Source organism: Arvicola amphibius, chromosome 6 (genome assembly GCF_903992535.2).
Source record: "Arvicola amphibius chromosome 6, mArvAmp1.2, whole genome shotgun sequence".
NCBI lineage: Eukaryota > Metazoa > Chordata > Mammalia > Rodentia > Cricetidae > Arvicola > Arvicola amphibius.
Window position 1 is genome coordinate 144,514,358 of NC_052052.2, and position 25,960 is coordinate 144,540,317.

The 25,960-nt window shown below is 44.0% G+C and overlaps 1 protein-coding gene across 2 annotated transcripts; it reads right to left on the reverse strand.

Moving 5' to 3' along the window:
• Window positions 1–820: 820 nt before the first annotated feature.
• On the reverse strand, window positions 821–21,891 carry Tpmt (thiopurine S-methyltransferase). 2 transcript variants are annotated; one of them, XM_038333019.1, is made up of 9 exons: window positions 21,749–21,891; window positions 19,075–19,255; window positions 17,811–17,903; window positions 13,164–13,296; window positions 12,071–12,123; window positions 9,896–9,970; window positions 5,867–5,952; window positions 2,915–2,959; window positions 821–1,577 (listed from the first exon to the last, which is right to left on the reverse strand). In XM_038333019.1, exons 2-9 carry the CDS (start codon window positions 19,209–19,211, stop codon window positions 1,465–1,467), a joined length of 735 nt encoding a protein of 244 aa, XP_038188947.1. In that variant the 5' UTR covers window positions 19,212–19,255; window positions 21,749–21,891; the 3' UTR covers window positions 821–1,464. The 2 variants fall into 2 exon arrangements, with proteins under 2 accessions (XP_038188947.1, XP_038188949.1); XM_038333021.1 differs by lacking the exon at window positions 21,749–21,891 and adding an exon at window positions 19,814–20,014.
• Between the last annotated feature and the right edge of the window lie 4,069 nt (window positions 21,892–25,960).

Here is a 25,960-nt window from a genome sequence, read left to right on the forward strand (position 1 = left end):
CGAATAAGATGAGGGAAAGAAGCTTTAAGAAAATTAAATGCCAAAAGGCCAGGTCAAACTGAAGCCACTTCTCTTGAGCCTTGTGGGAGTGAAGAAATGACAGGTCAAATGTGAACAGTTGTCAAATTCAGGAGCATAAAAATCTGAATGTTCCAGAAAAACCAGCAGTAGTGAAATTCTACTCCCCTAATGATAATTTTGAAGAGCCTCGGGAACTTAATAAAACCTCAGTGATTGACAGTTAAAAAATAAAATAAAATATATTTTTTTGTGTTGAGTAGTTTGCCTGCATGTATATATTGCACCACGTGCATGCTTGGTGTCCACCAGAGCCAGAAAAGAGTACTGTCTCCCCGGAGGTAGTAATAGGCAGTAGTGACTGACATATGCATGCTGGGAGCCAAACCCCTGTCCTCTGCAAGAGTGCCAAGTGCTCTTAGCCATTAAGCCTTCTTTCCAGCCCCAGGTTTAAATTTAAAAAAATAATCTCTAGGGGAGAATATATACAATATTAATATTAATGGTGTTCCCCAAAACAATCATTACCTTAGGACTTGCACAAATATTCCCACAGATACACAGTAACCTATTTTCTAAAATACACATTACTATACTAATACACATTACTGTATTAACACTAGAAATATAACCACATATGTGTTAGGAGGCATGGAGATACAGAGTGACATCTAAGCAAAATGTGATTGTTGATAAAAAAAAAAAACCTGACAAATTCTGAAACTAAACTTGCACAATAAATGCCCTGTGCCACCCATCTAAGTAAGACTAAATTAAAAGAAAAAAAATTGCCAAACTCAGAAATTTTTTTAAGGTTTTATTCTTACAATTTGGAGAAAATACTTTTTCCATATAGGCTGGTTTAAAATTGTTCTTTGTTGTTTCTGGATTCTGTTATATATAAAATTATTCAAGGGGGAAACATGAAGCTGGGATCCCAGGACCTAAGTAGATTAGGATTTATAGTAAAGTACAATTTTTAATGAAACTATTTAGACTACCCCAAATCCTACTAAGATCTTATGTTTCCTTGGTGACTCCAGTTTTCATACATAATATATATTTTTATTTGTTGTTTAAAGTTACAGATATTAGATTTTTGATTTTTCATTATAGAAGTAATACATGCTGACTATAAAAAAGACACACGGTATTTAGTGTGCTATTTCACTTAAAAAGCCACAAGCAAAGATCTGTACGCTGCATAAGAAAATTCCAAGCGATTATACTTTCAAGCATTAACATAATCTTTCATTTTTCAAAAACTCATACAAAGATTGATTATTTTTGTTTTGCTTGTTTTTTTTCTAAGACAGAGTTTCTCCGCATAGTCCAGGCTGCCCTGGAGCTGTGTACACCAGGCTGGCCTGGAACTCACAGAGCTCAGCCTGCCCCTGCCTCCCGCATGCAGGGATTAAAGGCTGTGCCACCACCGCCAGCTGTGGTTTACTTTTCTGTAAGGAGATACAATTTTTCAAAAATGTAATCAGTTCCCCAGGCTTTGTGTCGTTCTTCAAGAGCATCAGCCTCCTCAAGGAACTGAATGTTGCACTTCGTACCTGAAGTCAGAAAGGCAACAAGTTAAATAAAACATTGTGAAGGACATCAGGGATGCCTCTACAAAAGCTCTGGAGGATTTCGTAGCTAAAAATCTTATCTTTTTGTGTATTTGTGCGTGCCTGTATGCGTGCCTGCGCATGCATGCGAAGGGGGAAGGGACTGTTATTTGGCATCTTCTGTATTACTCTCTACTTTATCTTTTGAGACAGGATTTCTCAGTGATCTGAGAATCTGCCTGCACCCCCTCCACGGCAGTTGCTAGGGTCATAGGCATGAATGACCAGGTCTGGTTTTGATGTCAGTGCTGGGGATCCAAACGCAGGTCTTCCTGCTTGCCTGGCAGGCACTGCACAGACTGTGTTATCTTCCCTGCCCTCTGTAAATGAAGCCGGCCTTAAATTCGTTAGGTAGCTAAGGATTGCCTTGAACTTCTGATGCTCCAGCACCAGCCTCCCAAAAGCTAGGACCACAGGTGGTGTCTTTATTATAAAGCACACAGATAAAAGGGCACACTACTCCCTTCTCTAGGATAAAACATTCTTTCATATCATAGACTCTGCTTTTTACATTTTATATGCTTTAATTGCATATACTAATAGTTCACTAGCGACTGAACAGGTGACTGTTTACTTTCTTGGTTTACTTTTATTTAATTCTATTTTTCAGACAGGCTTTTCTCTTTGATCTAGACTCAGGCTGGCCTGGAACTCTCTCCTCTTGATTTAGCTATTTGCGATCTGGGATTACAGTTGTGTACACCACCCTAGATCTACTAACTTTATTTACAAAGAACATAATTGGGGCTGGAGATGGCTCAGCAGTCACAGCGCTTTACCTGTCTTGCAGAAGACCCCAGTTTGCTCACAATTGCCTATCCCTCCAATACCTGGGGCTCTGATGCTTCTGGCCTCTCTAGACATGTGCACATATCCATAAAGACACATATACACATATATATAATTCAAATAATAAAAAAGCCTTTGAAAAATATAAAGCACACCACTACTTTAACCTAGCGCTCGGGAGGCAGAGGTAGATGGGTCTCTTGGGTTCAAGGCCAGCCTGGGTTACATTGTGAGTTCTAGGACAGTCAGGGCTACACAGAGACAAGGTGGGGGGGGGGAAGAAAGGGAGCGCATAACTTCTAACCCCTGGTAGGGTGTCTGCAAGCCTGCCTGACAACCCGAGTCAATCCCCAAAATCCACGAGGTGGAAGAACTGACTTTCTGCAAGTTTGTCTTGTGACCTCTACATGTCACATCACACACACACACACACACACACACACACTCACACACACTCAGGGCATGGGTATTAAAGAAGAATGTTAACTTACCAAATAACCTTTTAAGTTCTGCATCTGGAACATAAAATGGCGGGCCTAAGAGAAAAAGAGTCTGGTGAAGAATAGTTTATCTCTCCAACTCTAATTCTGAAAACAAACAAATTTGTGGGGTTCACCTCTCAGTTTAATTTCAGTCAAGTTATGGAGACTTATTCTATAAACTACTCAGAAATCCAGAGAGGTGAGCATTTAAGCAGGACTTTCTAGTGTGTGTATATACATGTGGTTGTGTACATATGTGTGTGTGTGTGTGTGTGTGTTTAAAGACATAGGGTCTTATGTAGTTCAGGCAGGCCTTGAACTCACTGTGGAGCCAAGGATGATGTTGAGCTTCTGACCCCCTACCTCTGTCTCCCAAGTACTGAGATTGCAGGCATGTACTGCCACATCTGGTTTACACAGTGCTGGGTATCAGTCCAGAGACTTCCTGCAGGCTAGGCAAGCACTCTACTAACTCAGCTACATTCCTGTTCCCCAGACCTGGCTTTTGTATATCTCATATCAGAGATCAGAGTGGAGCCCATTGACAGGTTCCTCTAGATGTCCTTCACCTTCCAGGCTGTTGATTTCGGCCCTCTGACACTATATCCCTCCCACTCGGCTATGGGACAGGGATTTGCATCATCTTCCCCTCTGTCCTTTAAAGCTGTGCTGCTTCCCATGGTGCCTTCCCTGGGCCTCCTGCTCATGAGCAGAACGTAAATGAGATGAGCAGAGCTCATTTTGGCCTCCACTGACTTCTACTTCCTTCTGACTGCCTCAGACATAATCACAGAGACCAAGTCTCATCTTTTAATGAGTTTTTTAGACCCAAGGTTTTCAAATAGAACAACAAAAGACTGCACACAAATATTAATAAAAATGGGGCACTTTAAAAAAGCTCAATTAAAAAAATCAAACAATGCCAGACACACTAGCTCATACCTGTAATTGCAATGTCTAGGAAGTCAGGGTGGCAGGAACAAGAGTTCAAGGCCAGCCTAGGCTACATGAAACTGCTCTCTCTCAAAAACCAACAAACAACCCCAGTGAACCAACTATGGTTCTAGCACTCAGGAGGTGGAGGGAGAAGGATACTGAGTTTGAGACCAGCGTGGGCTTCATCATGAGACACTGCCTCAAAAACAATCAACCAGCCAACCAACCAACAAACATCCTTCGCCCTCAACAAGAAAACCACCAGGATTCTTACAAATTAAAAGTCTAAATACTTGATTTTAACTCCTTCATGAAAATACAAGTCTGCCCAAAGCAAACACTAAGCTATAGTGTCCAAGGCTGGGAGGTGGCTCTGCGGGACAGCACTTGCCTAGTACCTGTAAGGCTCTGGGGTCCATCCCCAGTGCTGAGAAAGCTTCCTCCCAGTGCAACAAAATGAGCTGCTGTGGGATTCACACTGTGTGAATAAATGGCACTGTGATTGGCTTAATAAAGAAGCTGACTGGTCAATAGCTAAACAGAATAAGGTTAGGCAGAAGAGCCAGACTAGGAGAAGGTAGATGGATGTTTCTGTCCCTCCCAGTCCTGCAGCCATTCAGTCCCAAAGAAACACACAGAGGCTTATATTAACTATAAACTATTTGGCCTATCAGCTCAGGCTTATTATTAACTAGCTCTTACAACTTAAGTTAACCCACAATTCTTGTCTATATTTAGCCATGTGGCTTCGTACCTTTTCTCAGCAATGCATTCTCATTTTTCTTCCTCTGCCTCTGGCTGGTGACTGACTCTCTGCCTTTTCTCTTCCCAGAATTCTCTTAGTTTGGTCATCTCGCCTATACTTCCTGCCTGGCTACTGGCCAATCAGCATTTTACTAAACTAATATGAGTAACAAACCTTTACAGTGTACAAGAGCATTATCTCACAGCAGGAGAATGCTGGGAGGAAGAAGGGCAGAGTCTGGAGTCACCAGGAGACACTGGGGGAGCAGGAGAAGAATGTGCCATGCTAATAAAGGTACCACTATGTGGCAGAGCATAAATAAGAAACATGGGTTAAAATGTAAGTGCTAGTTAGTTATAAGTCTGAGCTATTGGCCGAACATTTGTAATTAATATTAAGCCTCTGAGTGATTATTTGAGAATGACTGTGGGAAAGGAAAATTCTGCCTACAATGAGTCAGAGGAATCACCATTTCTAGAAATTGAAAATAATTAGGCCAGGGAGAAAGCTCAGTGAGAATGGGTTTGCCTAGCACTGACAATGCCCTGGGTTTGATCCTCACTGATGCCAAATGTTACACAAAACAAACAAAATCAGAGAGACAGTAGTAGCATCCAATAGATAAAACCTAAGATTAGCTAGGAGTGGTGGCCCATGTCTACAGTTCAGGCACTTGGGATACTGAAGCACAGAGATCTTGAGTTTGATGCTAGCCTAGGCTACATAGTAAGTTCTAGACCAGGCTGGGCTTTAAAGTCAGACTTTGTTTCAAAAACGAAACAAAAGCACACCATTTAAGAGATTTCCCCACAACCCCCACAGTTCCTCATGTCTCTTCCCCTTCTGTTTGAATTCCTGTGGGAATGTATCTGAATGTGTATCAATATTTGCTTCATGCAATGCCACCTCTGGGGGCAGCACAGTCATGCAATGCTCATAGCAGGGCAACCATGCAATACCCACGTCAGGGCAATAATGCAATACCCATGGCAGGATAGCCACATTTCTTTCTTCTACTCTGGGACTCTTGAGCTATCTCTTTACATTAGGATCATCCATTTCCCCCTCCTACAGTTTGAACTATGACTGATGAACCAAACAATAAAGGAATATAAGGAAACAAGGACAGTGTGGAAGAGCACAAAGGTTTACTGTTCTCATTATCCCAGAATTATCTTCACACACATAAGCAGTATACATCCTATGAGATAAGATGGGGAAGAAGAAATAATAATAGAATTAAATCAGGGAACAAAGCAGACAAAACAAGTGTGGCTTACCTGCATGTTTAGTTGGATCATAAGAAAGGATGGCCACGAGGTAGTGAAACCCTTTGTTCAGTAGGGACAGTATTACATCTGCATAGCTAGAGAGGGCACAAAAAAGTGTTTCATTTCTCTATAAAGACAGAGTCTGGGAGGGACAAAAGGCAATGAAGGAAGCCAGCACCTACTATATACACTACTACACTACTACCTACAGTGAAATTCTCCTAGTAACCATATAAACCTGTATGGTGGTTTCAATAAGAACGGGCCTCCAGGGGCTCACAGATTTGAGCACTGGTCCCCAGTTGGTGGAATTATATGGGAAGCATTAGGAGGTGTGGCCTTGTTAGCAGAGGTAAGTCACTGGGGGTGGGCTTTGATGTTTCAAAAGTCCATGCCAGGCACAGCTAGGTCCGGTCTCTCCCCCCCCCCACTCTCTCTCTGCCTTCTACAGATCAGGATGTGGGCTGTCAGCTACTGTTCCAGTGATGCTGCCATGCTCCCCACCATGATGGTCATAGACTAAGTCTCTGAAACTATAAGCCAGCCCCCAATTCAATGCTTGCATTTATAAGCTGCCTTGGTCATGGTGTCTCTTCACAGCAACAGAACAGAACTAAGATGACCTGGTTCTTGTGCCCCAGGTTGGCCTCAAATTCACTAAGTAGCCAAGGTTGTCCTTGACTTTCTGATCCTCCTGCTTCCACTTTCTAAGTGCTGGGATTATAGGCCTGCAACACCACATAAATTGATGGCAGGATGAGGGTGGGGACATGGGCTTTGTGCATGTGTGACTCTTATTCTTAAGAAGTGGGAAGAAAGGCCGGGTTGTGGTGGCGCACGCCTTTAATCCCAGCACTCGGGAGGCAGAGGCAGGCGGATCTCTGAGTTCGAGGCCAGCCTGGTCTACAAGAGCTAGTTCCAGGACAGACTCTAGAAACTACAGGGAAACCCTATCTCGGAAAAAAAAAAAAAGAAGCGGGAAAAAGAAACCTGTCCCTAGAAAGGTGATCCATCAGAGCATCTCAGCCCTGTCTCTTGGAACTGACAGCCATCAATCCTCTTGGAATGTGGACTTTCAATCAATCTCAAAAAGAATCTAGAAAAGTGGGGCTGGAGAAATGGCTCAGAGAGCACAAACTGCTCTTATAGAGGACCGAAGTTTGATTTCTAGCATCCACGTTGTTTGGCTCCCAACCACCTGCATCTTTAGCTCCACGGTATCCAGAGCCCTCTCTTGACCTCCATGGTCATCCACCATATGTGCACACACATACACACAAATAAAAGAATTAAACATCTCCAAGTAATTAATTCTGATAAAAATGTCCAACATGCTTGAGTGTGTTTACCCTGTGACCACAGAGACACACATACGGGGTGGGGGGGGGTAGGGGTAGAAGAGGCAGATCAGGGGAACAGGAAGGATTGTGACTCCCTGGCCCAGCTAGAACTTGGTTCTCTGAGGAAGCTTCCCCTTGGGTGTCACTTGCCTTGTTAGCCATGAACAGAGGGCCAGCCACTAGGGTAGCCTTCACAGCTAAGGACAGAGGAGCTGATGCAAGAAACGGTACATTTGTCTTGCCTGATGTAAGCTTGATTGTCTACATTTAGTCACGGTAACTACAGATATCTTACCTGCACTAAGTGTATATCAGGTCTAATGATATGCACTCAACATCCTGCTTTCTCCCTGGCAACCTGTGAATTTTTATAGAGTAAACAAAAACCCACGAAGGAATTAACCCCCAAAGAAACAGAGGACCATCCTGGAGAGGGCTCAGGAAATAGCTACAAACTTCAGCATTTTGCAGAACTGAATGTGGTCCACAAATACAGTGAGTTATGAAGACGAAGGGGTTTCAGGTGATGCTTTGCGCTGAGGAAGAACATGAATACCACTTGGGAAATGCAGGCCATGCTCTGGAAATGTGATGCGGATGTTTGGAAGAGCTGGGTGACGGAAGAACTGTTGTGGCAAAAGCCACGCCTGCTTCCCCAGCACCTGACATAGGGGATATCTAAGAATCCAATGGGAATGTAACAAGTAGCTTTTGAAAAGCTGAATGCCAGGAACAGAATTCAAATGATCGTTCAGGAGCAAGTATGGCAGAGACAAGCCCAGATGAGGATGCAGGGTGGGGTGGGGTGTAGAAAGGGAGATGAGAGGAGGGGAGAGGAAAGAGAGAGAAATTATCAGTGAAAGAGAAAATATGTATATTTCTGGTGTGGGATGCCAACGATTAGGTTTGGCAATGGCCTTACATATGAAGCAGTTGGTTTTTTAAATAAAAAAAAAATGTGTCACTGACATGGAGCTTAGACTTTTTGGCCATGTGTGAAGAGCCTGCCTCTGTGTAATGAGTGATTCAGTATCTAACCGGCCAAATCTGAAGGGACGCATATGTAGCATTTACACAGGAAAAGGGGAATTGTATTTCCCTCACATGCTTTCTTAATTTGACTTTCTAGCAAGGCTAGGTATAAACAGGATCACTCAAAGGATCAACAAGTGCTTTTGTAAGTTTAGTCAGAGTTGATAACACATTTCTCATGGATTTCCTTGCTCTTTTATTTAGGAGATGCCACATCCACGGCTGTCTGGCCTGTGTGACAAAATGCCTCTCAGGTGTTGGCCATTTCAAAATGAGGGGCTCATGCTTCCCGGAGCTTGGCCCCCGGCGGTTCCCTGGCAGTCTGCTTGAGTTGTGGTGCCTGATTGGCCTCAACGACCTCGTTCACTTTGTTCCTGGCGATGGTTCTTTGCGTTGGCTCTGCTATTTTCTTTCTCTGTCCTATTTTTCTCTTGCAAAAAACTTAATCTGTTCAAGGAACCAGGAAACATTCCCAACGGCTCCTTGAATACGGAGGAACTGATGCGTCAGTCCCCTCCCTTGATTCAGGCCATTAACGTTATGATTAAGACTCTGGCTCACTCTCTGGGGGAATTTATGGATACCCGAACAGAAAGAGCTCATGACAGGAGAAGATGGGTAAATTATGAAGGAAAACGTATGGAGTGACATGAGTTACCATTTATGGAGAGGCTAGCCAAAATGAGAAACCCCTGGTGCATTTTAGATAGGAAAGAAAGGCAGGCTATTCTTGACAATATGAAGCCAAACATTCAATATTGGAGCAAGCCCTGGGGGTAAAATCCTGAAGAATAATGTTTGGGTTACCTTGAGGGCAGATATGATTTAGGGCCATGAGAAAGTTAGCAGTTGGTTAATGGTGTGAGACGAATTTCAAAGAAAAGCTCTGCCCACCTGGCCCTGACCACAAGACATGCTGAAAACAATCAACTGCCTGTAATCATTTTTTTCATGTAAGCTTTTGTGTCTGCCAACTTCCTTCTGTAATCTCATAAAAGTAATGCTTGAATTTTAGTAAATTTGCAGCAGATTCAAACCTCATTAGAGTTGTGTCTGTCATTCGCCGAATCCTGGTTCTCCTTAGCCTTCACCCGTTCTCCCTCTGTCTTCGATCTCCAAGAGAGTTGGTCTGCGGCAAGGAGACATAGTCTCACGGCCTCATTATGACCCAGGTTCGCCTTGGACTCCCAAGCGCCACGATTACAGCTGTGTGCCACCATACCTGGCTCACATATTTTTGTTTTGAATCCCCATAGCAACTCTTCAAGGTCATGGATGTGGCACTCTGAACAAACTCGGCAGGTTAGACTCAACTGTCAGGTCCTAGCTATCTAACTTGGAACATATCTCTTTGACCTTAAATTTCTCACAGGCATATTGGAATCAAGACAGCACACATGTCATAGGCCTGTCAGGCTAGTTAAATGTGTTGTCGCACACTGAATATTCCAAACAATGCCTGGCAGAGGTCAGAGTCCAACAGCGGTCAGCAACGGTGATGGCGCTAGCAGAATTGTCTTGTGTCGCAGAGGAGCAAACTGAAGCTCAGAAAACCACAGTGCTTTGTTAGAGGCAACAGAGCTTGCAAAGTGAACGAACCCTGGAGTCTTTCCTCAAACTCAGCTAAACACAATGAAAACCAAAACAACCGAAGAAATTGACTTACCGATCATGGTCACCTGGATTGATAGCCACTAACGATCCTCTGTCCCAAATCCTGTCAAACTTGCCAATATTCACTCTGCCCAGAAGAGAGGGTAAAGGTTGTTCCATTTTGTCTGGAAAAGGTCAAATCTCAAACAAGATATCTGAGGTTCTGCAGGGGACATGTTGGAAATCTCACCTATCATCAGGGTATCAGGGCCTCATGGTGGCTTTTCTCTATAGACTTTAGAGGGGTGTACTGGCCCAGTGTGGGGCTGTCCACTTTCTACTCTCTCAGAAGCCTCCTTGTTTTGCTGTGACTTGGGAAAAGGAGGGAGAACAGAGAGAGGGCAGCTGCAGATGGAACCTGTCAACAGGAAGTTGTAGCAAGCTTTTTCACTGGCCACCATCTCACAAATAATGACATGAAAACTTATTATTTATTATGAAAGCTTAGCCTTTGGCTTAGGCTTATCTCAACTAGCTCTTAAAACTTAAATTAAGGGCTGGAGAGATGGCTCAGAGGTTAAGAGCATTGCCTGCTCTTCCAAAGGTCCTGAGTTCAATTCCCAGCAACCACATGGTGGCTCACAACCATCTGTAATGGGGTCTGGTGCTCTCTTCTGGCCTGCAGGCATACACACAGACAGAATATTGTATACATAATAAATAAATAAATATTAAAAAAAACTTAAATTAACCCATTTATATTAATCTATGTTCTACCATCATTAATGGGATTAATATAACCCATTTATATTAATCTGTTCTGGTATTGACTCTCTTCCATCTTGCAACTTCTGTTTCCTCTCCTGGTCTCGCTGGCGACTCTGCCTTTCTTCTTCATGAGTTCTCTCTCTGTCTGGAAGTCCCACCTATACCTCCTGCCTAGCTATTGGCCATTGAACTTTTTATTACACCAATCACGGTGACACATCTTCACACAGTGTGCAAATATCCCACAAGAGGCAGTGAGTGACAGCTCTGTTCCTGTCCCCAGCTCAGGCATCAGGCTCTGGCAGGTACCACATTGCCTCCTGCACCTTGTAATTCATTTGGTTACAGGCTCAGGTACCAGGTAGAAGACTTGGTATTCCTCTTTCCATGTCTACTTACTCTGGATCGTAATAACGATTTTGAAGGTTTGGGAGCTATGCCCATGAAGTGGAAAGATGGGGTTTTGGTAAGGACAGCTGTAGGACAATGTTTGTTGCTGCAGAGTGAACAGGAGTGGCAAACAGATTCCCTACCCCAGCACTGCCAAACAAGGCCACCTCCATTGTTACTGTTATTACTCGTGATTCTTATGTGTGGTGCATGTGTGGAAGCACATGCATGCTAAGCTGTGCATACATACAGAGGTCAGAGGACAACATTCAGGAGTTTCTTCTTTCCTTCTACCATGGGTTTTGGGAATTAAACTTAGGTCATCAAGCTTGCAAGACAAGCACCTTTATCCTCTTAGCTATCTTGCTGGACCAAGGACCACCTTTTTTTCTTTTCTTTTCTTTCTGTTTTTTTTTTTTTTTATATTTCAAGACAGCATCTCATATATAGCCCTGACCTGGAACTTGCTATCCAGAACAGGATGGCCTCCAGCTCACAGAGATCTGCCTGTTTCAAGTGCTATGTTAAAGTGTGTGCCACCATCCCTTATTAAATGAACAAATGACTGTTTTGGTGGATAAAGCACTTAGCACACAAGCACAAGTATGTGAGTTCAGACAGCCACAACCCATGTAAGAGCAAGACATTTGTAATACCAGTGCTCCCCTGGTGAGACGGGAGGTGGAGACAGGAGGATTCCTGCAAGTGTGAAGGCCAGCTAGCACAGGGCCATGGAACCCTGTCTCAAACAGGGTAGGAGGCAAGGACTGGCATCTAAGGTTGTTCCCTGACTGCCACTCATGTGCCACAGCATGCACACAATCGAACATAAACTCACACTCTCACACATTTGGGCATATACACTCACACACACTCACATACAAAATGGTTACTCAGAGAAACACACACTAACATTCACACATACACGCACTTGCACACATTTACACAGACTCACACAACCCACTCACGCTTTCACACATACACACATTCACATTCATTCTCTCTTACACACACGCACTCACACACTGGTGCAAAGGGATCACTCATTCACACACTCACATAAGGGTGTGGATAGAGCACTCAGTCCTACCTGGGAAGATCAAACAGGCTGCAGGAATACACTGAGATGTTCCCTGAAGAACTCTGTAACGAAACAATAGGAAACTTTCTTTCTTTCTTTCTTTCTTTCTTTCTTTCTTTCTTTCTTTCTTTCTTTCTTTCCCTTCCTTCCTTCCTTCCTTCCTTCCTTCCTTCCTTCCTTCCTTCCTTCCTTCCTTCCTTCCTTTCAAGATTTATTTAATGTACATTGGGGTTTTGCCTGCATGCATGTCTGTATGAGGGTGTCAGATACCCTGGAACTGGAGTTACAGACAGTTGTGAACTGCCATGGGGGTGCTGGGAATTGAACCCGGGTCCTTTGGAAGAGCAGCCAGTGCTCTTAACTTCTTGAGCCATCATTTTCTATACTTAGCTAGCAGATCTTTAAATAGTCAAGGAAAGCAAACAGGGTTCAGACAAAGCCAAGGAAACAGAGAGAACACTCATTAATATAAGTTCATTGGAGTTTAACTGTAACTTATGTTTTCTTTTAAAACCTGGAGTGGGCCAGCCAGATGACTCAGAGGGTAAGGCTGCAGCCAAGCCTGACAACCTGGGGTTAGTCCCTGGGTCTTCCATGGTGGAAGGAGAGAACTGACTCTCCCCTCTCCATGGGCACCATGATATATGCATATATATGTGTGTGTGTTTGTGTATATATATGTACATACATACATACACACACACACATATATGTAGTCTACAACCTCTATATCTATTCCTAATATCGATTTAGCCATTATTCATCATCTACATATCAAACTATCATCTATATGTTTAGTTCTATCATTTATTGTTAATATTTATCTATCTAGCATCTTTTGTTTTGAGACAAAAAGTCTCCCTAAGTAGCCTAGGCTAGCCTTGAATACATGATCCTCTTGCCTCCACCTGCGGAGTGCTGAGCTGCCATCTGCACGCTGAAGCCGTAGCTCACCGCAGTTTATCACATGGCGCTAATCTGTGGTACAAGAGCCATCTGACACTGTTTAACATCTTCATTACTCATGGTTAAAAGAAAAAAAAAGTCTTTTTTTTTTTTTCTGTGTGAGGCATGAAAATACTTACTTACAACTGACACAAACCTTAAATACTTTGGCACCAGCAATTTCGGTCAGTGGTTTCTCTGTATATGAAAGATTCTGTTCTGTAAAAAATTCCCGAATCGCAATTTCACTGATTTCGACACCAACCACAGTGTGGCCCCAGTCTGCAAACCTGGAGAAAAAGAGTTACACTTCAGGTTAACTTCATATACAGCACAGGAAAAAGCCATAATAGACAGATAGTACCTTTGGCTGAGAATACAACTCACTAACCAGAGTCCCTGCCATGCCCAAAGCCCTGTGCTGAAAGTGCATCACTGTAAGAAAGAAAATAACTTTTTTATTTTATTTTGGTTTTTCGAGGCAGGGTTTCCCTGTGTAGCTTTGGAGCCTATCCTGGAACTCATCCTGTAGTAGACCAAGCTGCCCTTGAACTCACAAGAGATTCACCTGTCTCTGCCTCCCAAGTACTGGGATTAAAGGCGTGCGCCACCACCGCCCAGCTTCTTTTCCTTAATTTTGAGGGATTCATATCTTCGCAGGCATTCATCTAAATGTGTTTGACTAGAGAAAATGCTTTTCGGTCCCTCTAAATTAGCACTGGTTATTGATTCTTTTTCTGTGATGATGGATATGCCTGTCTCTGTTCTGTACAAAAGAGAGCCACTGGCTACACTGGCTACTTACTATGCATCAGGCAATTTGGTCAGTTCCATAGAAATAACTTTAAATTTTCATTTGGCTTATATTTAAGTAGCCAAGTCCAGCATTATGTTATGCCCCTAGTTCCAGTACTGTGGAGCCGAAGAGCTTGAGATTGAGGCCACGCTGAACATACAGCAAGACTGTTTCAAAACTGAAAAAATGTAATTAAGTGAATTTTTAAAAATTGCTACATGTGACTAGTATTGCCCTAGTAGAGTGCAAGCTTGAGATACTTTGTGCATTTTTGGTAATAAGTCCTATAATTCCCATTTATTAACAATAAACATGATTGGAAAATGAATCTTATTACTATATGTAAATAGCAACATTTTCCTAACAAGTTCTATAGTTACAGATTTCACAATGAGGATCGTAAATAGTAGCAGAAATCTTAAACAGAAAAAAAGTAGCAGGTGCCCAAATACTGAGATATCAAATTACATAAAAACTAAACAGTTCTGCTGTAAAGCAGAAGAAGCCTAGCAAAATGTTACTGCACTATTCAGAGTCATACATAGAAATCACAAGGTTGAAGGGAAAGTAAGGGCTAGGAACCAATATGAAAAACATTGTGAGTTGGGCATGGGGCATAGGCTTCTTAGGAAGTGGCGGCAAGAGGATCCGGCGTTCAAGGTCAACCACAGCTATACGTGTTTGAGACGAGCGTGAGCTACAGGAGACTCTGTCTCAAAGATACACAAAGGGGGTTGGAGAAATAGCCCAGTGGTTAGGAGCACCTGCTGCCCTTGCAGAAGAGTGGAGTTTAGTTCCCAGCACCTGTATCACAATGATTCACATTGGCCTGTGACTCCAGCTCCAGGGGATCTCATATCCTGACCTTTCTTGACCTTCAAGGGCAACAGCCCTCATGTGCACACACCAGTCAACATATACTTAAAACAAATCTTAAAACACACACACACACACACACACACACACACACACACACACACCAAAGAAAACTAGGAATGAGGCAAGGGCTCAATAGGTAAAGTGCTTGCTACACAAGCATGAGGACCTAAGTTCAAATCCCCAGCACCCACAGAGAAAGCCAGGCATGACAACCCGTACCTGCAATGCCAGTGCTGAGAGGCAGGGACAAGAGGATACCTGGGGCCTGTCAGCAGATTCCAGGTTCAGTGAGACCTGGTCTTTAAAAATAAGATGGAGATCAATAAGTGAAGATGCCCCATGTAGACGTTGGACTGCACATGTGTGTATCTGCACATACAAGTACAATTACACAAGTACATACCACACCCACACAAACCTGTCAGTGTAACAGCTGGAGAAACAGTACAATGGGGCACTCCCTGTGATGGAGTCCTAAGGGCGGTTTCAGAAGGTGGGTGTTGGAAAATGTGCTGTTTGAATCGCTGTGAAGATGGGATGAGGGAAACTGAATGGGAAGTTTGTGTGGAGGAGAAAGGCTGGGTCTGGGGGTAAACTGAGGCAGCAGGGCACTGTCTGAACAGCACACATGTGGATTTAGTCTGTTCATATGCAGCTTCACGTGGGGGCGGAGTTTGGCTTTTATCTCATGTCCTCTGCAGATGAAGCCACAGGTGACCAAAGGGAACATCACGTGATTTCCAAGCATTCTCGCATCTGTTAACTGAGAATGGACGGTATCTACTATCGACACAAGAGTGCACGCTCCCAACGTGGGTAGAGTTTACAGTTTATAAAGTTTATAGTTCTAAAGTGAAGTGCACTGATAACCTGTCTCTCATACTGCCCAGGATCTGTACTCTAGCACAGAGACTAGTTCTTCCTTCTTTGTACATGTTTTTGAGGTTAGAAAATGTAAGCAAAGGCATTATCCAAATTGGCTGCATGTATTTGTATCTTCCCAGCCAACACATGCGCCATCGCCTGGAATACAAATAAGGCCAAAGTGAAGCCCTGAAATAACGCTCCTATTTCATGTTAATGCTTTCTGGCCCCTGTTCCCAGTTAGTTTATCTGCTCATAGCCAGTGCCTGTACACACAGGTCAGCTACCCGAGTGAAAAGATAACTTATATGCAATGACAGTAGCTCCGTTCTGTATTTGTATTTCATCTTTTATTATTATTTTGCAGTTTGGGGGAATAAAGCCTGAGCTGGTGGATGCCAGGCAAGGACTATCCCACTGAATTACATCCCCAAACCTTAGATTTTTTGTTACAAATGGATTGAGACTCCCAAAATATCCAATAAACACCCAGCCAGCAGCTATACAGTTTCATTACTGTTGCCTAAACTCTCGGCTCCAGCCACAGAATTACCATTTCTGTTTACAGAGTTGTTTCTCATATGTACCTTGCAAAGTCACTCTCTTCTGGTTTGGCAAGAGCCCATTAAAGCATGGCTCTAATAAGAAAAAATCCTTAATTTCATGGCCACATTTGAATCTCAGGTTATAACAGCCATTTAAAGTTTTTATTTGTTAATTTTTTATTTATGTTTATGTGTATGTCTTTGTATATATGTTCTGTGTATGTGTGTGTGTATGAGAGAGAGAGAGGGAGAGAAAGAGAGAGAGCACGGAAGAGGGAGAGAGGAAGAGAGAGACCACAGAAGCCAGAAGAGGGTTTTCCTGGTAGTTGTGAGCCACCTGATGTCGGTACTGGGAATTGAACCTGTGTCCTCTCAAGAGCAGCAAGTGCTCTTAACCACAGAGCCACCTATCTAGCCCTGTAACAGCCATTTAATACATGCTTTTAGCTACAAGTTGAGACAGTGCAGCCTGCAAAATTTTACTCTCTATTGGAGAATGAAATCCAAATGCATATGTTTTGTGGGTAGATCACTGGTATTGACATGGGGGTGGGAGCTGAGCCTTTTAAAGGTAAGTCTATTTTGTATTTACTAACCTTTTCCACTGATCTTTTCTTCTCTCCTGCTTAGTAATCGATAGGAGTTCTCAACATTTAAGATTTAAGCAAATACACATTTTGGAGGCTGTGTTTGTAGCTGTGCATTATCATGACAGCAGTGTTGTGTGTAAAAGTAATTTCTAGGGTTGTGACTCAGGGTAGCCCTCTAGTAGTGCGGCTTGTTGATTGGCGTGAGTTCTTTCTGCAGAGGACTGCTCACAACAACTACTCTCCTCACCACTGGGTTTATAATAGTGGCTCACACTAACAAAATCTCCTGTTTGCTCATGGGCAGAAGAGCTGAGCTGAACTCTGGACTATAAACACTGCCCTGCTAAAAGCTTGTGCTACAGTTTGTGTATTTCTGTTACCTTCCATTTCAAACATCCATAGTTATTGAAATCTCTAAGCTACTTATAGACATTAGACCACATACACAGATCCAGGAGATACAAAAAAGGAGGCTAGCGTTCCCCTGCTGGTTCTAAATTAATTCACCCTGTAATTGCCAAGATCACAAGTGTATACCACCACCCTTGTTTTAAGCAATGTCAGGGACTGAACCCAGGGCCTTGTGCATGCTAGGCAAGTGCTCTACCAACTGTGCTAAATCCTCAGGTCCCCACAAACTATTTTCTGGGTGGCCTCTGAAACAAAATACAGAAAGACAAGGTCATGCCTGACTCAGTTTGCACTCTTGTTGTTTGGAAACAGTATCTCTAATTTTATAACTATGACAGAGTCTCCTAAAATAAAGACACTAATATTTGAGGATGATATTTTATTGTTAATCTTTGTATGATTGCTTGACTGGCTTCTTGAACAGGGCCTCACCTATCCTAGTGACCCTTGAATATATATGTAGCCAAGGCTGGTCTTGAATTCCTGATCCTTTTGCTGTCACCTCCTACGTACTACCATTATAGGTATGTCCTGCCACAGATGACTCTGAGAATTTTTAAAAAAATTTTTTTAAACAATCTTTTCTCATTTTACATACCAATCCCAGTTCCCATTCCCTACCCTTCTCCTGCTCCCCCTACCCTTTTTTTTTAAACATACACATATCTTGTTAAATATTCACCCCAAGTATTACTCCACAAAAACTAGGTAAGGGTTACCATTTCATCTCAACTGCTTTTCCACAGAGAGGGAAAAACACTCTCAGTCCACTCTGGCCTTTAAGAAATGTATCCAAATGCTTCTTTAATAGCCTGGGGAGAAAAACAAAGTTATAACAGTGCTTGCTTTAACTAGCCCAATGCACAGGAGAAGGGGATAGAATTAATGACACTAAGAACTTCCCAAGCTCCCAACAATTTAACAAGAAGATGATGTAAATTATTACAACCTCCAGTTTATACTTAAAGAAACAGGGCAGCTAAGAAACTTGCTTCATTACACAGCTACTTAGAATTAAATATGACTAACAACCTGAGTTTTCATGACTGCAAAATAACTTCTGCTTCCATGAGTGATATGTTTGGAAAAGTCTGTCCTAATCACCACATTTACACTCTGATTTTTGTTGTGACCTAAGTGGTGTTAAGTGTTCTATAGACCTATCTACATTTTCAATCCTTTCAATACAGAATAGCTTCTCAATGAGCTTAACTCTTTTTAAATTTTAATTAAATTAATTTATGATGTATGTGTGTATGTATGGGTACACGTCTGTCATGGCACATGTCTGGAGGTCAGAAGACAACTTCCAAGAGTCAGTTCATCCTGTGGGGCTTAGGGATGAAAGGCAGACTGTTGGGGTTGGTGGCACATGCTTTCCTGGGCGGAGCCAGGCTGCCAGCCTTCACCCTCACTTTTGAACATACAGAGACATAAGCTTAAATCTCGCTTCAGCATTTTGCTGCATGTATAAGCACCATGACCAAAGTATGGTGGTTTAAAAAAAAGAAAACGCATTTCATAAATCTAAGATGTTATTGTCTGCAAGTCAAATCATTATACAATGAAAGAAAACACACACTGCTAATTAAAGTATGGCTGGCTATGGATACTTACTGATATGTGAGAGGCTGCATAATATGAGACGATTACAATAAAAATAAATTCAAAATTATATTTGAATATACTTTTAAAGTCAGCTTCTTTTTGCTTCCTCCCCCCTTCCTTTTCTATCAGAGGCAAAGTCTCATAGAGCCAAGCACTGGTCTCAAACTTATGTAGCTTCAACTTCTGATTCTTCTTGATTCAATTTCCCAATTGTTATTACAGGCATACACCATCATGCCCAATTTTGTTCAGTGCTGTGGATCACACCAAGTGTCCTGCATGGTAAGAGAGCTCTCTACTAACTGAGGCACACGCTACCTCCCCACCCCACCTCACTCCAGTCAATTTCTCTGTTAGAGACAAAACACGTCTTACCGATGCCCTTGTTCCTGATGAAATCCGATGTTACGGGTCACCCATCTATCCTGCCATTCTTCCAGGGTTAGTACGCGGTTCTTCTGCACTTCAGCATTGGGGAGCTCTTTCACATTGAGTGAGGTGGCATCAGCCATAATTTGTAGACAATTTTTGTCTCAGAGGATGGTATCTCCAGTGCCTAAATGGAAAAAAATAACCGCAATGACATCAGGACCTGTGATTCTGTTGATGAACTATACAAAACCCTTTGGCAACAGTTTTTTAAAAGTAGATGGCTCAGTGGTTAAGAGCACTGACTGCTCTTCCAGAGGTTCTGAGTTCAAGTCCCAGCAACCATATGGTGGCTCACGAGGATCTGTAATGAGATTTGGTGCCCTCTTCTGGCCTGCAGGCACACGTGCAGACTGAACATTGTATGCACAATAAATAAATAAATCTAAAAAAATGTCAACATCGAAGCCAGGGTGGTATCACATGTCCCCAGTCCTTGGGAGATAAGAGGGTTGTTGCCAATTGCAGGCCAGCCAAGGCTACATAGCAGGACCCTCTCTCAAAAACAAACAAGACAGGCATGGTGGCATATGCCTCTAAGCCCAGCACTAGGGAGGCAGAGGCAAGAGGCTCTCTGTGAGTTCCAGGCCAGTCAGGGCTACAGTGAAACCTTGTATCAAAAAGAAACAAACACCAAAACCAACCAAACAACAAAACCCAACTTTCAACATCCAGTAAGTCATACCAAAAATTACATTTCAGCAAGTCTAGGACTAAGAACACTTCATTGCTCTGTCAGGAAAGTTGGCTTCAGAGAAGAGCCTGCACCCCACCCTACAAGCCTACAGATGTAACAAGGAGTGGAAATCTGGGTGTAAGAAGTTGACTAAAGGAGTTTTTGATTTTAGCCTTTTTGAAACCAGAAATTCAGCCGACCATCGCCCTAGTTCCACTCCCACTCCCGTTTCTGGGAATAGTACTGTTAAGACAGGAGGGTTCGAGATCATCCATTGGCTGGCCCCATGGCCAGATCAGAGTTCAGTCTGTTGAACCCGTGGAGTGCTTAACCAGAAGTCCTGTCCTCTGCTTCCTTCATTAATGGTTGATGTATTTAAAAATCCCGACATTTGGTAGGGCCTCAGGAGGATGAAAAAGATAGATACTTGGGTTTAATATATTACTGCTACATCATTGAAAGATTGTATTGTCAAATAATGTTCTCATAGCTTTTGGAAGGGTACTGCAAATTGAACCTATGGGTTCGTGTGTTCCAGGCAAGCACTATGCCTCTGAGCTATACCCCTGCTCCCACTTGCACGAGAACATGCACAAGAAAGGAACTGAGGGGGTAGGAGCTTCGTGTACCTGCAACTGCAGATTGAGTATGTAAGGAGATGCCTGTCCTTTCAATATTAAGGGCAATATAGTACCACAATTCTAGGAACTAGAGAGATGGTTCGTTCAGTGACTAAGAGCACGTATTCTTCTTGCAAAGGACCAAGGTATGATCCCAGAAATCACATGGTTTCTCATGGTGGTTTGTATATATGTGTACACAGGCATACAAATAAGACATTTGTTTACATAAAGTAAAATAAATAAATATAAATTTTTCCCCCAGAATTCCCAACTGCCCTTTAAATCACTGGTGATTATATGACTTGAATGTAAAGATTTCATTTGTGAAACAGCAAACATCACAAAAGCAGCAATGTAAGGAAATGCCTGTTTTGTTGCATGATTTAGAGTCCATGCTTAGGATTAAAGGACACCATCCTTAACTCTGGGAACAAAGATGCACTTCGCAGCAAGTGTTTACTAACAAAAGGCTTTTTTTCCAGGACCTGACGTCAGAATTCTGAAAGATCAGCAGCAAGTATGGGATTATTGTGAATATAGAAAAGCAAGAGAATTGCTCTTCTCCTATCTGGATTTTCTTTCATCAGAAACTGTGGCTCCAAAAGTTGCCCTCAGAAAGAAGTGCTCTTCTGAACTTAGAATAATCTTTACCCTGCCCAGCTCTATCCCTCTCACCGAAGCCGTCATAAATGCAATCACTTAGCTGTAGTAACAGTGCCTCAATGTGGTGTTCACTGTTCATTTCTGGAGAAATAAAATTCTGAATACAATAAAAGTGCAAAGTACAACAATAAAAGACAAACCCACAATAGATTCCTCTCATAAATGTTAACTTCCAGTATTCTCATTGGTCCAAGCCCTAAAAAACACTTGTTTCTGCTTTAGGATTATTATTATTTTTTTAACAGAGGGTCTTTCTGGAATTCACCATGTAGTTGGGGCTGATCTCTAACTCACTGAGTTCCTCCTGCCTCAGCACTGTCGAGCTGGGTTACTGGCCTGCACTACAAAGCCTGACGTCTGCTTTAGCTTTATTCCTAAATTTCTTTAAACTAAAAAATAACTTCACTAAAGTGCACAGCTCTCGAGCATGACTATGGAATGACACTTGGACACGTTTAAAACACGTGAAACACGCCACTAAGCACGGAGTCTACTTAACAGGAGGACTCAAAGCCTCTGCATTCTGAATTCTCCCCAGGTTTTGTGGCGGTTCCCGAAGCCCTTTTCAGGGACGCGGGTAGCTTTTCACACACTCCCTTCTGAAGAACCCTGTAACAGCTCACACAGTCTTAGCCTTTCTCACTGGCAAGGAACTTACCTTGGCTGCGCCCTGCTGCCTTCCTCTGACCCTAGGGGGCACCTGAGTCTGCGACTACCCGACCCGTGCATGGACGCTCAGGCCCCACTTCACGGACAAAGGCCCCGCCCCATACTGACAGACCCCGCCCCGGAGAAGACGCCCGGGCTCCTGTCCTATAGGCGCTACCCGGGCGGGTGAACCCCGCCCAGAACGCACGGATGCCTCCGCTGTCCAGGCCACGCCCAAGACTCGCAGGCCCCTCCTCTGGTACAAGAACCCCGCTCCCAAACCAAAGCCTTGCCCCCGCCCCCACAAAAGGGCTCCGCCCAGAGCCCATAGGCCCCGCCCTACGCAGGTGAGGAGTTTGCGCAGCGACTGAAATGGCCGAGGCGGGGCGAGCGCCCAGACCCTCCAACTGCCTGGGCCTCCGAGCTCCTCCCACCCCGGGTCACGCCGCGGTAGGGGCGGTGGCGGCGGCGGCGGCCGAGGTGCTGCAGCAGCTGGGGTGGATCCTGCAGTCCTGTGCAGCCCGGGCAGCGCTGCCGCCTGGCCAGCGCTCGGAGGTAGGGAGTAGCTGCTCCGCGGGCGCGCCCTGTGGAGGGCGGCGGGTTTCGGGTGAAGGAGCCTCACAAAGCGGCCGGCTGTGGGACGAGCCCGGGCGAGAGGCGCGCGCGTTCCACGGGGCTCCCCGGCGTCCCGCGTCTGGAAGGGGTGCGCAGGGGACCCTGTGCGAACCGGGGCTTCCCGCGCTGGGCTGCGGTCTTTCCCACCTGCCGCTGTCTCCGAAGCCTGCAGGTAGCCTCTTGCGCCTTGGCCGGCTGGAGGTGACTTGGGGCGGCGGCGCCTTCTCCAGTCCCAAACCGGGCGGAGGGGACCACAGGCTGGGTTTCCACCCGGGCTCTAGGAACCCCGCAGCCCGGAAGAGGGACCTCACTCTGGGAACCCACCCAGTGCTGTCTGACCCTTCAGCATGGAGGCGGGACCCTATGCTGGCTCCCATCGGGGGCTGTGGGGACCTCCGCGGCCAGGAGGAGGGACCCCATGCCAGGCTCCCCACCTAGGGAAGCGGGGTGCCCTCGGGTTTGCAGATGTAGGGGGTACCCCTGCGCAGCTGTCCTGATTGCTCCCGGGATGCCTCCCCTGGAGATTGCACACTGCCAGGTCCGGTCTGGGGTTTGGTCCTTCGGGCAGCTGTCACGTGAGAGAGAAAGGAACCAGCAGGCCCAGCTGCAGAAAGTTGGGGTTGAGTGATCTTGAACTCAACCGCTGAGGCCCAGGTCCTTGAGCTCGCCACAGACCATGTCTGTTGTTGGGGAGTCCCTCAGTTAACACAGGCACAACTCTGGCTTTAACTAGTTCCTCCCCTCACCCCCGCCCCCAACTCACAGCAGTCCTCCTGCCTCAATCTCTCTGTTGGAATACAGAGCCACCCCATCTGCTTTGAATGTTTACAAAATATATTGTGGTGAAAGCCTTTGAGGTTTTCTTCCGAGGGTACATGAGACAATTCCCATTAATAATTGTCTTCCATACAGGGAATAGTCAAGAAAAGACAGGGGGCAATAGGGAATTCAGAATTGAATTATTGGGTTGGTATTCAATATTAAATTATAGCACTGGGTTCGTATTTTTGAAACTCAGATTGTCATGGGAATATGGGGTGCCCATCTTGCCTTATTTTAAGTGACCCAAGAGGATTTCAGTTTCCTAACGAAGTTTCTAGTAGTTTGCTCTGTTCTTACAAATAGTACTGCCTCTACTGTGAATTTTATCTATTTTGGATTCTTTTTAATTGATGTTTTTATGAATTTTATGGTTGGTGTTTAAACTCTTGAATAAGCTACATTCATAACACCTGGGAGTTATTTTAAACATAATTCTAAATATTGCTTTATTTTCTTGTATCGTAATCTTTTAATCAAAAGAAAATTAAAACTCTGCATTTAAAATTGGGCAGAAGTAGGCTTATAAAATATTGGCCATGAGGCAAATTCTATGCTATGTTGTCACTTATAATAAGGCAAGCGGGGCACCTCATATTCCCATGCCAGTCAGAGTTTCAGAAATACGGACTCAGTGATCTAATTTAACATTGAGGACCCAGCCCAGTAATGCAGTTGTGAATTCCCTGTTGCCTCGTGTCTTTTCTTGACTGTTTGTATCTTTACTGAAGAACCAGGTGGGAGGAGCAGCTGTGTGTGTGGTGCTTCTCCTGTAATCCCAGCATTCTGGAGACAGAGGCAGGAGGATTGCCAAGAGTTAGAGTAGCCAGGGCTACCTGTAAAACCCTGTGCTACCAAGAAAACCAGGTGGGAAAGCAGTCAGCGTACTTGTTTTAATGACCCTCTATTTCGAAGAGTATATTTTAAAACAGAAGTTTGCCGACTTCCGGGTCAAATCATTTCCCCTTCATTTTAATGAAGACCCAAGGACTGAGCAACAGTGGAAGCGCTTTAGAGAGCGGAAGCTCTTTACTCTGATTGGATTCTTACAGGTGAAGATGCACTGCCTCAATTTTCAGATTTGATAGCTCCTACAGTGTTCCCATTTCTTCAGATATTCCTTGCTGTCTGTTTGTGCCTGTTTTCCACTGTATAGGTGTGAAAATGTGAAATGTCTGGAAACCATGCGTTTCTGGCTTACGTTCAGTGTTGCATAAATTGAGGCTCATTTCTCGTGTTCCTGAACCTCACATTGAGCTTCAGGTGCTCTTGCTACAGTACTTACATGTGCTGACTGGGCTTCGTGAACACAGAATATTTACATATTCTATTTGTGGCCCGTCTTGTGAATACAGAATACATGTTTTACATGTAAATTATGTATTTTTATGTATGTGGAAATATTTAGGGGAATGGTTAAGTTGGACACTCGTTTTTAAAGTACAGATGAGGCATGAGACGTAGCTCAGAGGTAGGGTGCTTGCCTACAGCACAACATAAGTTAATTTAAAAAGTGCGACTGGAATCTGGAAAGTCTGTTGTTGTTGTTGGTGGTGGTGGTGGTGGTTTGGCATAGGTTCTCTGTGTAGCTCTGGCCGTCCTAAAACTTGCTATGTGGACCAGGCTGGCCTTGAACTCAGAAACCCACCTGCCTCCTTATCCTGAGTGCTGGAATTAAAGGCATGCACCACCACCGCCAGGCTCAGAAAGCCTTTATTTAACAAGAATTGAAGGTAAATTGTATTTCTACTGTCAGCACTGTACCAGCATAGAACGGATTTTATTTTTTGTGTTGGGGACTTAGTTCAGGGCCTCATGTACACCAGGCTTGTCTTTTATCATTGAACTAAACTCCTAGCGCCCTCCACTCCCCATTGGGGGCCAGTGAGACACAGATGGATCAGCAGGTAAAGGGCTTTTGCTGCCAAACCTAATAACCTGAGTTTGATCCCTGGAACACACATGGGAGAAGGAGGGAAATGGTTCCCCCCAGAGGTTGACCTCTGACCTCCACACTTGTGCTGTGGTATGTGCACCCCCCACAGTACATAAACAAAGGAAAAAATGCCTCTTAGGAAAAAGTCGTCTTCTGCATCTTAGAATATGCAGGTTTACTGTGTTTGTGGCTAGCATTCTGCTGGCCTGCAGAAAGTGATGAAAAGTTGAACCACCCACAGTATTGGTATTGTAATTTCTTAGTGTGGATATGAGAGTTTCCATGTGTTGTTAATAATTTATGGGAACTGGACTTGTGGACATGAATGGAATTTACAAGTGGAAACTGAGTAACAAGGTCTTCAGACTTTTCTCCAAGATTAACATGGTGTGGCGCCAGTTCCTGCCCTCTGTGGTGCCACTTTGCTGCCCCCACATTACTCACACAGATGTCCTCCTTGCTCTTCGTTCCTCCCTTTGGTGTGTGAGCGGCAGGAAAGGCTGAATAACTATAGATTCATAGGTCATTGTTTACTCTAAGCGTTTCCTTATCTTACCGGATATATTCTAAGAGCTCATACTCTTTCATGGTTTCAATGCCTAATTCATAGATGTTGGGTTTTGTTTGTTCGGTTGGTTTTGAGACAGTGGCTCAAGTCCAGACTGGCCTTGAACTCACTGTGCAGCTGAAACTGGCTGTGAATTCCCAGTCCTCTGCCACCATCTCCTTCTCCACTGGAACTGCAGGCATGAGTGGCCACACCCAGCTAGATGTTTGCTCTCAATGCTTGTTTAGCCATGCTGTTAACAGACTAGTTTGAAAATTAAGATTTGTCTAGTAGAAGATAATAGT

Coding starts and splice junctions, on each gene's coding strand:
- Tpmt (XM_038333019.1), bottom strand. CDS start 19,211: ATGGCTGATGCCACCTCACTCAATGTGAAAGAGCTCCCCAATGCTGAA. Junction 9,971..12,070: donor AGCCTGTTTGATCTTCCCAG/GTAGGACTGAGT, acceptor TCTTCTGGGCAG/AGTGAATATTGGCAAGTTTG. Junction 2,960..5,866: donor TGATCCAACTAAACATGCAG/GTAAGCCACACT, acceptor TTTTTCTCTTAG/GCCCGCCATTTTATGTTCCA.